Raw genomic sequence first — 14,963 nt, 5'->3', positions numbered from 1 at the left:
CGTGAAGTCTAGACTCACCCTGAGGCAGCCCTGTCCGAATGAGGCCAATCATCCATCCCAATGGTAAGAATCAGTGGACAAAGTGAGATCAGTTAAGAGTTGTCTCTCAAAGTCTGCTGCTGTCTCCCACTTTAACAGAGGGAAAGCAACTCATCTCCACATATATGTCATGCTGAAGCTTTAACAAGCATCTCTTTAGGCTTTGCAACCTGGCTACAGTCAATCAGTGTGGGACCATTTCAGAATGATAAAATGTCCACAAAATGGGGGAAAGATAAAGATAAAAAAAAAGAGGGCAGGTTATTTACGAGAGAGGGGTGAAGGGACGAGCATAACAGAGGCGCCGGACATGACAGTGGCCAGCTCATCTCCATGGTGTTGCTGTGGGAGACAGCAGAAGACGTCACTTGGAGAAACAGGGGACACAAAGGAGTAATACGAGATGTGGAAGACTAAAAAAGGAGGGAAGGGAGCCTCGAGGAGACCTGTCTTTGCTGATACACACAGAGGAAAGTGTGCAAGAGAGATGGGTGACCATTTACTCTGGGTGTCAGGTAGATGGGCCACCAAATCTTAGACGAGGACTCCCAACATTTGAGTCTGCAAATGTTTGGCTTCAGTGACGCACTGACTGATTCAACACATGAGCCTCTAAGATGAGCAAATGGGGTTTCATTAAGTGTCACAAGACTGTGGCACATATGTTAATTTATAGTCTTTGAAGTTAAATTTCAACTTTAAAATCAAGAAAAATTACCATCAGACATCAGTGATGTCAGAATATGTGGAAATCAGGACCTAAATTAAACATTTAAACTCTGAATTTTAAAAAACTGCATTTACCACCATCTGGTTATAGTTAGCTGGTGACGTAGCTGCAAGTTTCACCGTGTAGCTAATTTACCTTTAAAAGTCACGTTGATGCTTCTCATTTACTTTGTTGGACATCAGCTGAATCTCATCATAACAGAGGAAACTGTAATACAAAACTACTTTCTATGCTAACTAGCCTAGATTAGCAGAACAACAGAACCAGATTTCTGGTTTAGGATTCTGGTTGAAGTGGAATTTGTGTGATTATGTGCAATTAAGCTGCATTTAAAGGTCATGTTTTATTCATATCATAATCATATACTGATCGTTTAATACATTTATGAGCTATATTAATTTACGAGTTCTGATGCTCAAGAAAGCTGAAACAGCACATTTACTGACATTTTACTGATCTTGTGACAACCTGATTTTTCTTTTCCCGAGGGAAGCGGGCAACTGAGGAAAAAATATAGGTCAATAAAACTTTATTTTCTTATATCTTTTACAGTTTGACTTAGTAGGCCTTAAAGACCTTACATTATTCAGTAAAAACCATAAATATGGGGAATGAAATAGTCATAATTTACATGCTTCTTCTGGTTGTTTCAGTGTGTTATAAGACTGGAATAGGTCCCAAAAGTAGCTTAAATCTAAAGGAAACACAAATTTTTAAAACACTGAAGGTACATCTGGATTTCTTCCAGTATTGCTATGACTGGTTTGAAGGAGAGAAAGGGAGGGAATACTACAAAATAAAAAATGAAAATATATGCAGCGATAAATATTCTTTAAAAAAATTGCTGTACAGTTTATCTCATGTTCTTGTTTTTCTGTGCTAAACAGCCAACATGCATTAATCAATAAAAAATTTTAGGGTATTTCAAATTCTCCAGAAAATCTATGTTCACGTGGATAATTTGATTGAGAATTTGGTCTTCAGTTCATATACCACCAACCTGGTTTATTATTCTTTATTGCTTTTCCCAATCCCCCGTGTGACACTGATCCGCTCTGTCCTCGTGCCCTCCCTTCTTGTGATTTATTTGCCTTAGTTCCAATATTTGTCGGCAGTCTGTTTTCTTCCCCTTGTCTAAATGTCACCCCTTCTTCTAAGACAATATAGGGAGTGAGAGAGAAGGAGAACGAGAGGGCAAATGTGGGGGACATAGAGGAAAAGTAGGGGGGAGAGCTGGACTCGTAAAATGAGCAACAAAGTTTGGGAAAATTACACATTAGGTAAGACACTTTCTCACATGCGTGTACATATATGTGGAACTGGAAGTGCTGCGTTTCAGTCACTGACAAGAGGATTTTGCAGAAAAGTTTATTGAAACAAACAGGTTGGAGTTGGAGTTCTCATAAGTTTCTCTGATATAAATCATATATATATGTTCATACATGTGTTCAGGCATGTATGCACATAACCACATTTGTGATTTCAGTCCAGGTACCAGCCCAGGCTCAGACTTTAGTTTTCATGCCAGATTAACACAATAGAGGGCATACTTACGCTTGTAATGCTTGCGTAGTAAAACAATGACCCTTTTCCAAACCCTCCTCCCTCAGCATCACTCCACACCCTGGATGTCCTCTCTCTCCCAGCCTCACTCTCTACCTCCTTTATAACCCATCACTCCCAGCTCACTGCCCTCACTCATTCTTGCTTTTTCAACTCGCAATGGACACATTTGTTTTCCCGGGAAAGAACTAACCATAAGATGACACCGTGCTACTGTTTGCCTGACTAATAAAAAGTGACTTTTATTAGTGTTTCTGGATTTTAGGTTCTTGTTTTTGGGGGTGAATTCAGACTGAAAACGGACATATGGACGTCTTTTTGTGCATCAAGGATGAGTTTGTGAAACAGTCATGTAAGTATGCTTTTATTGGCAACAATAGAGAGAAGCTGAAGAGCAGCTTTGGTGAATAAAATTGTGATTCATTTTGAAATTCTGTCCACTCAGTAACAAAAAGAAGAATAACTGGCTATCACAAAAATATCAACTGGTAAGAATCAATTTTAAAACTCTTGCAACCTGAAGAAAATTTCACGAGTATAACGCAGTAATTTTGTGGTTTTATTTGCTACAAAATGATAAACTGCATATACAGACTTAACTTCGAACACCAGTAACTTGCATAAACCTTATCATTAGAAAACTAATGAGGAATTTATTGTTTACTTGACCAAAATACCATGCAGAGCATCTCTGCATTCATCGTTAACCTGCTAACTTGTGATTTCAACAGATATGTGGGGATCATCCCCAGACTTTGGACTTTAAACTTAAACGGCAACAAACACACAGACGGACGGAGTGATCACTTCAGCTGTGGACCCAAAGACCCAGCCTGACGCACGGAGACGGACAGACAGACAGACAGTCTGATGCCAACTGTCTCCACTGTCAATCTCACGGCACCACTCCTCCTCCTGTTGCTATGGGCAACCCACCCCACCATGGCAACCAATTGGCTGTAAGTCTAGTGTGTGAAGGAGGATGAGAAAGAGGGAGTTTGTTTGTCATGCTATAACTTTTAAAAGGTGGTGACATGTCACTAAATCTCTTTCAGTCGCTCCCCTCTTTTCTTTGTCTCGCTCCTGATGACCTTTTCTCTTTTCTCTCTCTCCCTGCCTTCACTGTGCCCTCCGTGTCTTCTTTGCCTGTTTGTCTCCTTGTTTTCATCCTCTCTATTTGTTACCTTTTCATCTTTCTGTCACTCTTTTAAAGGCCCCAGCCTTGTACTTAAATATGCATCTTCCCCCACGTACTTGCTGTGAATCACTCCTCCACCTTCCCTTTTTATGTCCCAGCTCCCTGGCGAGGCTGCCCCGTTCCCGGCCTGTGTCTGGTGCTGCCCCATGTGCACGGCTGAGGGGGCTGACCCCAGGCCAGGTGGGGGTGTGCAGAGCACGGGGGGAGGTCATGGAGTCTGTACGCAAGGCAGCAGAGATGGTCATAGAAGAGGTATGAAGCATAACTTCTGAGTGATTTAAATAACAATCACCATTATGTGTGGCAGAGATGGAAACTTTTACATACCTGGTGTGTAACTCGCTGTCCAATTCAGTGCCAGCACCAGTTCAGGAATCGCCGCTGGAATTGTTCCATCACCCCACGTGGGATCAATGTATTTGGCAGAGTGATGAACCAAGGTAGACCCATTACTGGCATGAAGTTAGTGAATTTTCTGAGGAAACCTCGATTCACTGAGCAACATTTATAAATATTCTCTAAAAATAAAGTTGTGTCATGTCTCTGCTGTGGTTTCAGGCACTCGTGAGGCAGCCTTTGTGCACGCTCTGTCCTCAGCAGCTGTGGCGGTTGCGGTGACCCGAGCCTGCACCCGTGGGGAGCTGGAGAGGTGTGGCTGTGACAGGAAGGTCAGGGGGGTCAGCCCGGAGGGTGAGCTTTAACTCTATTCCATGAAAATATAGTGAGTAAATCGACTCTGACTCACACAGAGCATAGAAAGGCTGCTACAGTGCTGATTGTGGGTCTAAAGTATGCAGCAGTAATGTCAGCTGGTAGTTTCCCATCTGCTGTCACATGTAACACACCTGTGCTGTGAGACTGTAGCAGCTGCCCCCTGCCTCACATGAACCAGATGGGATTTTCCATTTAACATCTAACCTTCTTTGACCTTACAAAATCGCAGTAACACAGATCATCTTAATCTAAGCCTCGTTCCACCACAGGTTTCCAGTGGTCAGGGTGCAGTGACAACCTGTCCTATGGTGTGGCTTTCTCTCAGACATTTGTGGATGAACCGGAGCGAGCCAAGGGGCTGTCAGCAGGCCGGCCGCTCATGAACCTCCACAACAACGAGGCGGGTCGAAAGGTTAGCAACATCACCAATGTCCTTACAGATTTCCAAATCCCTGTGTCAATTTACAGAATTTTTTTGTCCTTTATAATTATCTCCTCCTCAGGCCATCCTTCATAACATGCAGGTTGAGTGTAAATGTCACGGTGTGTCTGGGTCCTGTGAGCTGAGGACCTGCTGGAAGGTCATGCCCCCATTCAGGCGTGTGGGCGTTGTGCTCAAGGAACGTTTTGATGGAGCCACAGAGGTAACAGATGATACCTTCTGCTTGTTTTATCTTCCCTAGCTTAATGGGGTGAGCAGACGTCACAACAGCTGAAGTAAATTATTTATCAGAAAAAAACTACAATTTCCGCTGAAACATCTCGAAATGAACGTGTTATGCTTTTTCAGCTCCATGTTTGTATTTTTGGACCTTGCTACAGTAGTTTTATATGATTCACATCTCAAAATAAATCTTTATTTATCTTGTTGATTGTTGCAAGCCCTCAGCTCATCATCTCATGAAATATGGGGGTTAAAAGCAATTTAACTTCCCTCCTCTTAAATCAGTTTTTTTCTGATTGGCTGCTCCTTGCAAACAGAAGGTTTAAACATCAAGTTTTGGGGCTACTTTCCTGAAAGCCAGAGCTGTGTGCTCGGGATTACCATATTAACCTTGTAACACCAAGTGCCTCAAATTCTTGAGTTTTAGAGATCTATCGATCATCAGTGTGATTTTTGTCCCCACAGAAACTAAATAATTCGGGCCCAATACATTTTTATGTAGTAAATTGCAAAAAAAAAAAAAAAAATGCCAATGTATCAAATATGATTAATTTTTTTAAAAATTGTCAGAATGTTCAATAAGCACTCCATTTTCAGAAAAATTGAATTTCCTGGCAATTATTTCATGGTTCAGGCTTTAAAGGGTTAAGGATATTATCTTTGACATCAGAAGTAGCCAAGAGAAGGAAAACAGTCTAAAATAAGCTGTGAGCTTTTGGATCACTTCTGCATAAGCTGACCACATATTTTAAAAACGTTGACCGTGTTTAGTAGTCAGTATTATTACAGTATACATTACTGTGTTTTAATGTCACAATCCTCCCAGGTCCGCCTGACACGTATAGGCTCCAGGACAGCCTTGCTCCCCCGAGACTCACAGGTCAAACCCCCTGCTGCCAGAGATCTTGTGTATCTTGCACCCTCCCCAGATTTCTGCCGTCTCGACCCTGAAAATGGTATTCCTGGGACTGCAGGTAGAAGATGTAACGGTAAGATCACCAGGACCACGTCACAGGAAAATAATTGACATAATCCAACTTACCACTCATATCAATTTAGAAAGTGATGTTGCAATGTTTTGAACCAACCCCCCTCCCCCCAGGAACGTCTCGGCTGGCACCAGATGGTTGCGAGCTGGTGTGTTGCGGGCCAGGCTACAAAGCAGGCCGGGCTGAGGTGGTGCAGCGCTGCTCCTGCAAGTTTTCCTGGTGCTGCTCGGTGCGTTGCCAGCAGTGCAAGAATACGGTCACCATTCATACCTGTAGAGTGTAAGAAGTCCTAATAAGGCCTGACCAAATGAGCCCAGATCCTAACCAACCACCAGACAGACACCGCTGGACACAGCGCGGGTTAACTTTGACACCAAATTATCGTAATTATTGTCCAAAGCAGCCTTTCTTTGTCCACGTTTTCCCTTAGAGAAGTGAAACTGCAGTTTGGTTTGATTGTTTTCTTGTAAAAACTGCAAAATTAGAACTAATGTAAAGACAAAGCTCCATCGGGAAGTACAAAAAAAAAAAAGTCTGCTCAGCTTTTAAACTGCTCAAAATATTAAGACAGACAAACTGACAGGCACAGACATGCATACAGGTGTAGCCATGAACACACACAAACACAGCAGTTAATCACACGCTGAACTGACAAAGCTTTTAAAGCAGAGCTTAACCCAAACTAACTCTCAAACACTGAAGATTTCTTTTATCTTGTATTCTGTTATAGGCTAGCACGTCTTTGGACTTGTACTGTATTTATGTCTTCTTTTTGATTCTGGTTTATTTATTTGTATATCAGAGTCTTTGCTGCACTTACTTCCATGTCTTGTGTTTTTGTCCCTCGTCCTTGTATGAAACTGTTCTGTTTCCTGCACAATCAGTGCGTTTAGGTCTTTTTGAGTTTCTAATAAATAGAGTAGTTTATTAAAAAAAAAAATACCAAAGTGCTTCTTTATTGAATGGTACCCTGTGAGACTGTTTGGAACAGAAGTTGTAGTTGCAGGTCCCTGTACATGTTTAGTTTTGCATGACTATACCATTGATTGATTTATTATTTAAAACCTACAGTGAAACTCAGTAACTGTCAGACTGTCATTGCTAGTAGACTTTATATAAAAAAAAGAGATCTCACTCATTGATTTGTGGAGTCCTCTTACATCATGTGACTCTCAAACCCTGCCCACTTAAAGCAACTTTTCAATCACAAAGCCTTGCCCTAAAACATGCGCAGCTTAATCATGTTTTTAATCTAATAGGAGCCATAATTTACACAATAAGCATCATGTTGTTTTCTGTAAGACTTGAAACCAGCGACCGAGCTCATAAACTCATCAGGAAAGTGGTTATTGACGTCATAGATCAAGGGCGCTGTTTTCCTATTGACTTGTAAACAACTGAACTTCTTTTTGCAGTCAGAGAAATCACCACCTACCTGGCGTCATGTTAACAATCCTTTAATCCTTATCTGGATTGGCTGCATGGCTCAAGTCCTCCAAATCCATTTAAGATGCTTTGTCATTTCGACCTGAAACAGGCCGTTCATACTCGAAAATCCTCCAATGTGGCTGAATTCAAACAATTCTGCTGTGAAGATTGGGACAATATTCCTCCTCATCAATGTGAAAGACTGATTGTCATATATCAAAAACGCTTGATTGCAATTCTAGCTGCCGAGGGTGACACAACCAGTTACTAGGTTTAGGGGGCAGTTTTTTCAAATAAGACCAGGTAGGTTTGGAGGGATTTTTTTTTCCACTTCACTGGATACCTTACGCTTCCTCAACTGATCATGCTGCAGCTTTTAAGAAGATCTAAAAATAAACAACAAAATGCATAAAATTACGACGCTCATTGTGCTCTGGTAGAGCAAGTGTTTGTGACAGTGGGAGCATGTGAGAGAAGCATACTCAGGCCCAGATCATTAACACAGTGCAAGTGCAGAGGCAAGTGTGACTTGTGTGATCACGCCCTTAAACTCTGTAATACTTTCGAATTCAGTCTTTTGCCTTCAAACACACAAAACAACGATTACATTTCATTTGAGCTCAACCATTTTATTAAAAATATCCTGTGATTACAAACACCCAGAAATTGACTAGAAAAAGTTCATCTTCTCAAGAGCCATTAAAAATATTACAACTTGAATCTTCTCATCATTCGCTCAAATGTTGGAGGTCTTGCAATTAAAAAAACAAAACGAAAAACAACAACTCAAGTTTCAAAATGGGAAAAAAAATAATTAAAAAAAATGCTGAAATTTTCCCAAAACAGCATTGTGAAATTACAATATACACAAAAAAGAAAACAGAAACTCATAAGTAACCTGGATAAGGGAACTTGGTGAAAACACTTTTCATCCCTGCAAGTCACCACTAGTTAGAAGAAAGTAACCGTTACAGACAACTGCTTTTGTTTGGAGTGACAGCAAATGTTTAGTTTTTTGACATTATTCAACTGAGGAAGGTCGGAAAAGAAAGCAAGTAGAGTACCACTTAACATCAAGTTGCCCCCTTAAACGTACTAATGTTAAATGTAACTGAAGTATTTCCCCTTTTATACTTCCCTATACTGAGTTTAAAGGACCCAGTAGGCCACAGTAAGTAAAACACAGGAAGAGGCCAATGTCAAGTTTATAAATGAACATTTCTTTGGGGGGAAAAAAAAAAAAAACAGTGACAGGCAAGGGGGGGCCTGCCCCACCTGCATATTTATAGAGAGAACACTGCGATTTCTAAAGGTTTCAGAGAAGGACACAGTTGGTGCTTAAACTGCATTCACTGCACATCTGATACTTTGAATCCTCAGCCTGTTTCAGCTTTTATTTTGAAGGCACAATCAGTGTACGTGTGTACCGAAATACATTTCGATGCCACGGTACCGTCCCTTCCCCTTTGGTTTTGTCCTTTGTTTTTTGGGATTTTTTTTTGTTTTTTGTCAAAATGGCCACTAATCTTTATGATGTTTTCAATCATCCCACCTATTTTTTCTATATGCACCGTTTTGCATCTCGCGGTCAGCACTGTTCTATAGCAGAGCACACCTCTTCTTTGTTTTGGTCTCGGGGGGCTCCAAAGCTGCCAGTATGGCCTCGTCAAACACGTTTTTAAGTCCTCGCTGGTTAAAGAAGAAGAAGAGGAAAAGATGACGGAAGCATAACAGAAGGAAGCATAACTTTCTATTTCAAACAAATCTGTCACTTTTTAAATACGTTTTAAAAGTGTAGTGAGATTTTACATACCTGTGTGAGGGCAGAGCACTCCACGTACTTAACAGCCTTGAGCTCACGAGACAGCTTCTCGCCGCTCTCGGGTAATAAAGGGCGCTGTTTGTTCTTTGCCAGCTTCTCCACCGTGTTGCTGTCTTCCCGCAAGTCTACCTGTGTCCCCACTAACAGGAAAGGGGTGCTTGGGCAGTGGTGTGAAATCTCAGGGACCCACTGGATGCAGACAAAAAGACAAAGTTTATCTTAGATACCCAATGAAATTTGCGACTATCAAAAGCTGGTATGCTTTTCCTTTAATCCAAATAGTTTCTGATTCATATTTTTCATTTCATAGAAAATAATGTGTAATAAAATGTCTGGCATGTAAAACGGTGAGATTGTAGAGAAACTGAGGAAGCAGGAGGCTTTTTCTTCCATGTGACATTTATTGAGAATAAGGACGACAATTAAAACAATTATTAAAATTCCAAGCAGTCCAAGCAGAAAGGACATCAGGATGATCATAAGAACACAGTGAAAACTTCACTATTTTGAGCAAGTGGCTCTTGAACGTGTGTCAAATTTAGAAAACTACGGCACTTTCTTCACTCTATTACATACAAAATTATTTAAATATAAGCATTCGGCTAGCTAGAGAAAATGAACAGGAGATCTTTAAAAATAATCATTATTTTTAGATCTATACGCTTACTGGCCACTTAATCAGATTCCCCTTGCGAGTACCTGGTTGGACCCCCTTTTGCATTTGGAACTGCCTCAACTCCACATGCATCAAACATTCCTCAGAGATTTTAGTTCATATTGATATGACAGCATCACAGAGTTGCTGCAGTTTTAATGGCTGCACATCCATGATGTGAATCTCCCATTCCACCTCATCCCATAGGTGCTCTATTTGAGACCTAGTGACTGTGGAGCCCATTTGAGTACAGTCTACTCACTCTAGTGTTCAAGAAACCAGTTTGAGATGATTACAGCTTTGTGACACGGCACGTTATCCTGGTGGAGCAGCCATCAGAAGATGGGGACACTGCTTATATAAAGAGATGGAGACTGTGGTGTTTAACGATGCTTGGTTAGTTGGTACTAAAGGCCCCAAAATGTGCCTCACTCTGTTACGCCAACAGCCTGAACGACTGATACAAGGCAGGATGGATCCATGTTTCCATGCTGTTTATGCCAAATTCTGACCCTACCATCTGAATGTTGTTGCAGAAATTGAAACTCGTCCAACCAGGCGACGTTTTTCCAACCTTCTGTTGTCCAATTTTGGTGAGCAGATGCAATCTGTAACCTCGGTTTCCTGTTCTTAGCTGACAGGGGTAGCACCCGGTGTGGTTTTCTGCTGCTGCTGCAGCCTATCTGCTTCAAGGTTCAACATGTTGTGCATTCAGAGATGCTCTTCTGTATACCTTTGTTGCAACAAGAGGTTATTTGCATTCCCGTTGCCTTCCTGTCAGTGTGGTCATTCTCCTGTGACCTCTCGCATCAACACGGCATTTCCCCCCAGAGAACTGCTGCCAACTGAATATTTTCTCTTTTTCAGTCCATTCTCTATAAACTCTATAGATGGTTGTGTGTGGAAAATCTCAGTAGATCGTCAGTTTCTGAAATGCTCAGACCATGTTTGAAGCCATTTAAATCCTTAACCTTTTCCCCCCCAAGTCTGATGCTCAGTTTCAACTTCAGCCAGTTATCTTGACCATGTCTAAATGCCTAAAGGTACTAAGTTGCAACATGATTGGCTGATTATAGATTATGAATAAAACAAAGTGACCAGTGTAAGTCTGCCAACACATTTAACAAAAAATAGTCAACATCTCTGTTCCCAAAACAGTGAAAAGAGATTTCAAAACTGACCTTCTCTTTGACATTTTCATACGACGAGGGTGAAACAACAGAGAAACATACAAGGAACACATCTGTCTGTGGGTAACTGAGAGGACGCAGCCTGTCATAATCTTCCTGACCTGAGAGCAGCAATCAAAAGAGAAGCAGAACAAGGACATTTTTTTTCCAAAGGTTTTAGACTGACAGAAATGAGAGAGAAAAAGTGAAACTGAGAGACTTTCGAAGACCAGCTTACCAGCTGTGTCAAAAAGGCCGAGCGTATACGGCTCTCCGCCGATCATCACTGTCACGGCATAATTGTCAAAAACCTTTGAAAACACAAAAAAGAAGTAAGCAAAAAAGGGCGGTTAATGGTAGTGCAGCATTATAACCATGAATAATATAAGAAAACAGAAATTTTATAGGTGAGCATGTTTACAACAATATGGCTCAGTCTTTCTTAATTCCTCCTCCTACCGTAGGCACATATTCTGAGGGGAACTTGTTGGTTGTATAGGAGATCAGTAAGCACGTCTTTCCTACAGCCCCATCTCCTACTACTACACATTTTATCGTCTGCATCTACAAAGAAAAACAGAAAGTAGGAAACATGACAAGATGTTTGCAAGAAACAGCACACCAGACAGCTAGCTAGACTCTTAGAGAGGAAGTAATACACAAGCACTCTTAGTACTGTCTCTAGAATCATGCATGGGTTCACATACAGGCAGTGAAACAACATGGAAACAAACACACAAGCACTAACTGTGACAGACTCACAGAGACATGTGATGCATCTAACCAGCACATCTAAGCCTGGAATTAATATTTATATTCACTACTGAATAATCTGCACATTATTTTGAAGATTAATCCATTATTGGTCAGTACAATATGAAAGGTCAAACAATTATAAACTCACAGACTGCATCCTCAGCGGAGGCCAATGGCCTACTTTGCATTTTTAAAGAAAACGATTAAACCTTTATGTTTTTCTGTCAGTATTTTCCTGGAATTTGGCCTGGTGGAATTTGCACCCTCTTGCTGTCTGACAGAAAAGCAGAATGCAGCAATCACAAACCCTTCCTCCACCTTGGGTGGGGGTGCAAAACTGAAACCAGCAAACGCCTGACATGCCTTTCTGAGACGAAAGGCATGTCTGATCATTCATGAATTTGTCTCTAATCTTGTAACATGCAATGATTTATAGTGTAGATGTGGGAATGGACTGCATATAAAGATTACATAACTTTATATATGAAGTAATTATTCGTATGCAGCATCACAGGATTTTAGACATCAAACATGCAAATACTCGAAAATAAAGTATTAAGTATTATGTATTAAGTGTTAAAGTATTACTTTACCAAATAAAAACTGAAAGTTTTAAATAGCTCAACCTCTGTAACTCTGATAGTACAATGCTTACACATTACATATTGCAACAGCAGCATTTCAATGGCCATTTTCATAGTTTTGATCCATTAAGCTCACACTGCTAACATATTTTGTCCTAAGATAAGCGATAACATTACAGTTGGGGCAGGGTATGTCTTTTTAGGACTAGTGGACAAAAAAGTATCCATTATAGAATTTCAGCATCTTAATTCAAATGGCCTGAGCCAGAACTAGACCCTTACGCTGATGCTGGGCTTTGTGTTCAGGCTTTTGAAAATCCAATCATAGGTCTATTTGGACAGGCTGGGGTGAGTCATATAAAGTAGCATAAAGGGTGAAAAAGTCCACACAGGTACTAAGCTGTAGTGTTGCAATGGATTAAACATAAAACGTTCACATCAAAGGGAACAAAGTTTGAATCCCATGTGAAGGTAATACTTAGTATTAACTTATTTTTTTTAGGTCAAATAAACTATTTGCATATTTAAACAGTGCCTGCTCAGATTTCTTGGTGCCACACCTTCCCACAGTACATGTTAACTATTAAATTCATCCCACTTATTTAAAAGTCAAATTTACTAAACATTTCTGTTGCTACTTTAATGTGCAGCACCTAAAACGACTGCAACCCGATCCACCCTTCATGACAAATATAATATTCAGTAAAAGTCGAATCAGTTTGAGACAAATGAATTAAACTTTTGTGGTGCTGCTGAATTATACCAAGGTGTTTTTATGACTTAGACCTCTAGTAATACGACTTTTATTCGAAGAACAAACCAATTAAGTTATTCGGCATAAAAGCATACAGAGAGAGCATTAGTTAGAGCATGACAGCTTTATCAGTGATATACGCCAGTCATCTATTGGTCCACATCTGTCATTACTGGCATTTATAACAGCTGATAAATGAGACTGAATAGAGCTTCACCTATCCACATAATGCACATAACCACACAACATGTGTACAAATATGGATGGATTGTTTCTCTTTTACAATTGTTTTCTTTCTTGTTTCTGTCAGTGCTTTGTTACCACACTCCACATCCTGTTGCATCTTCCACAATAAAAGAAAAAACAGTAAAGAAGAGACAGCGAAAACATTGTTCAGTGGTTTTATCAGTGTTGACGCTGCACAGTTTGTCCACCATCGGGCCCTCTCCAACTTCCCTCTTTTTTTAAATTGCACTTCTATTATGTTAATAAGAACTCTACGCATGTAACTAAACTAAATAACTACACATAAGAAATGTTGGTCAAATTTGGTTGATATATTGGATTCTAAAATTGCCAAATATCAGTGTCGATCTTTAAAATCCTATATCAGTTGGGCCCTAGTCTTACTTGTAAAAACAAAAAGAAGCATTTGCAGTATGATGAACAATGCTAAAAAAAATACAGAAAAAATGTATTCCATCAAATAGTCTCTGATCAGATGAGACAAGATAAACTATTTATCCCCAAAACTGAGAAAATTGTTTGGCACAATCAAAACAGCCCAAATAAATAAGTAGAATAAACAAATGGCAAACGATTTTGCAAAGTTAAAAACTACTTTGAAATAAAAATTAATGCAAAATTAGTCTAAATGAAACAAAACCATGAAGGATACGGCTGTATATAGATAGGTGTGAGTTCAAGCAGCGTGCATACCGTTTGGAGGTACTCCTATTTGGCTTGTTATTACATGTGCAAGCGAAAAATTAATGACAGTGAATAGCTTCCGCATAAGCTGCACAGCGAGGATGTTAAAGGAAAATGCCGCCTATTAGCAAAATGACATTTAGAAGCGGATACTGCAAACACTTCCGCTAAATAAGAGCTCCATCTGTTAATCTGTTATCTGAAAGTTTAACACCTGCAAATGAGATGTTTTAGCCAACATATAAAAAAAATAATCATTTAAGACTGAGTCTGACTGAATAAATTAAATCAGATTTGTGAACAGTGGACAGGCAGCGTGAAAATACTGTCACTGGTAGATTTCTTATTTAATTACAGTGTACTGCGGGATCTAAATCGATCAAAATGAAAGTAATCACACTACCAAAGCTGACAAACAATCATGACAGCTTCATTAAAGAAATGTTTGTCCGCTCTGAATTAACCCTGATCGGTAGAAAACTTTAACCACCCCGCAGATTTAAAACATCTAGAAACAAATGTTTCATTTCTGTTAGACTGAACATTGTTAGAGGGACTCTCCTGCATGTGTCGCCTACTCTAATTAGCCACAAATAGTAGTTTTAAGCAGTTTTTGTAACTCTACTCACCGTTTTTCTTCCCACAGGTTAGGCGTTGGTTACATCCGGGTTTGAGGGTCGAATTACTTTGTGCGCAGGCGCATAGCAAACCGGGACCCAGTCCCGATTGTAGAATCGATATAAAAGAAAGAGCGTCGCCTGCTGCCCAAACTGCAACACATTTCTGTTTTTTTTTCACATGGCAAAACAGCACATAAGGCATAAACAGTGTTTATACAAATCACATGAGCTTGACAGTGAATATTTTGTTTGACCATCTTTATTATCCAACAAAGCCTGAACTGTCTATTGAAGCTTTCTTGTAAGATCTTTAAATAGTCTTCAGAAATAGCTCTTCAGGCTTTTTGA

At 40.1% G+C, this 14,963-nt stretch overlaps 2 protein-coding genes across 4 annotated transcripts; one reads left to right on the top strand and one right to left on the bottom strand.

Moving 5' to 3' along the window:
* The first annotated feature begins 2,618 nt into the window (after positions 1–2,618).
* On the top strand, positions 2,619–6,586 carry wnt4b (wingless-type MMTV integration site family, member 4b). 3 transcript variants are annotated; one of them, XM_005731900.1, is made up of 9 exons: positions 2,619–2,684; positions 3,064–3,291; positions 3,629–3,782; positions 3,886–3,970; positions 4,089–4,220; positions 4,514–4,656; positions 4,748–4,888; positions 5,735–5,897; positions 6,011–6,586. In XM_005731900.1, exons 2-9 carry the CDS (start codon positions 3,203–3,205, stop codon positions 6,178–6,180), a joined length of 1,077 nt encoding a protein of 358 aa, XP_005731957.1. In that variant the 5' UTR covers positions 2,619–2,684; positions 3,064–3,202; the 3' UTR covers positions 6,181–6,586. The 3 variants fall into 3 exon arrangements, with proteins under 3 accessions (XP_005731957.1, XP_005731956.1, XP_005731958.1); XM_005731899.1 differs by lacking the exon at positions 2,619–2,684 and adding an exon at positions 2,785–2,820; XM_005731901.1 differs by lacking the exons at positions 2,619–2,684; positions 3,064–3,291 and adding an exon at positions 3,296–3,358.
* Positions 6,587–7,944: 1,358 nt separating this feature from the next.
* cdc42l (cell division cycle 42, like) lies at positions 7,945–14,711 on the bottom strand. Its single transcript, XM_005731898.1, has 6 exons — positions 14,625–14,711; positions 11,431–11,535; positions 11,210–11,282; positions 10,984–11,093; positions 9,139–9,336; positions 7,945–9,014 (listed from the first exon to the last, which is right to left on the bottom strand). The coding sequence occupies exons 2-6, from the start codon at positions 11,533–11,535 to the stop codon at positions 8,925–8,927; spliced, it is 576 nt and encodes a 191-aa protein (XP_005731955.1). The 5' UTR covers positions 14,625–14,711; the 3' UTR covers positions 7,945–8,924.
* Between the last annotated feature and the right edge of the window lie 252 nt (positions 14,712–14,963).

This window comes from Pundamilia nyererei, unplaced genomic scaffold (assembly GCF_000239375.1).
Source record: "Pundamilia nyererei isolate P.nyererei 1_Seehausen unplaced genomic scaffold, PunNye1.0 scaffold00045, whole genome shotgun sequence".
NCBI lineage: Eukaryota > Metazoa > Chordata > Actinopteri > Cichliformes > Cichlidae > Pundamilia > Pundamilia nyererei.
This window is presented reverse-complemented; position numbering and strand designations above follow the sequence as displayed.

Excerpts from the sequence above, each read along its gene's own strand:
- wnt4b (XM_005731900.1), top strand. The coding sequence starts at position 3,203 with ATGCCAACTGTCTCCACTGTCAATCTCACGGCACCACTCCTCCTCCTG. Across the intron at positions 4,221-4,513 it reads CAGGGGGGTCAGCCCGGAGG|GTTTCCAGTGGTCAGGGTGC; the intron begins GTGAGCTTTAAC and ends GTTCCACCACAG. Across the intron at positions 4,889-5,734 it reads GTTTTGATGGAGCCACAGAG|GTCCGCCTGACACGTATAGG; the intron begins GTAACAGATGAT and ends CAATCCTCCCAG.
- cdc42l (XM_005731898.1), bottom strand. The coding sequence starts at position 11,535 with ATGCAGACGATAAAATGTGTAGTAGTAGGAGATGGGGCTGTAGGAAAG. Across the intron at positions 11,094-11,209 it reads CGGCCTTTTTGACACAGCTG|GTCAGGAAGATTATGACAGG; the intron begins GTAAGCTGGTCT and ends TGCTGCTCTCAG. Across the intron at positions 9,015-9,138 it reads AGTGCTCTGCCCTCACACAG|CGAGGACTTAAAAACGTGTT; the intron begins GTATGTAAAATC and ends TTCTTTAACCAG.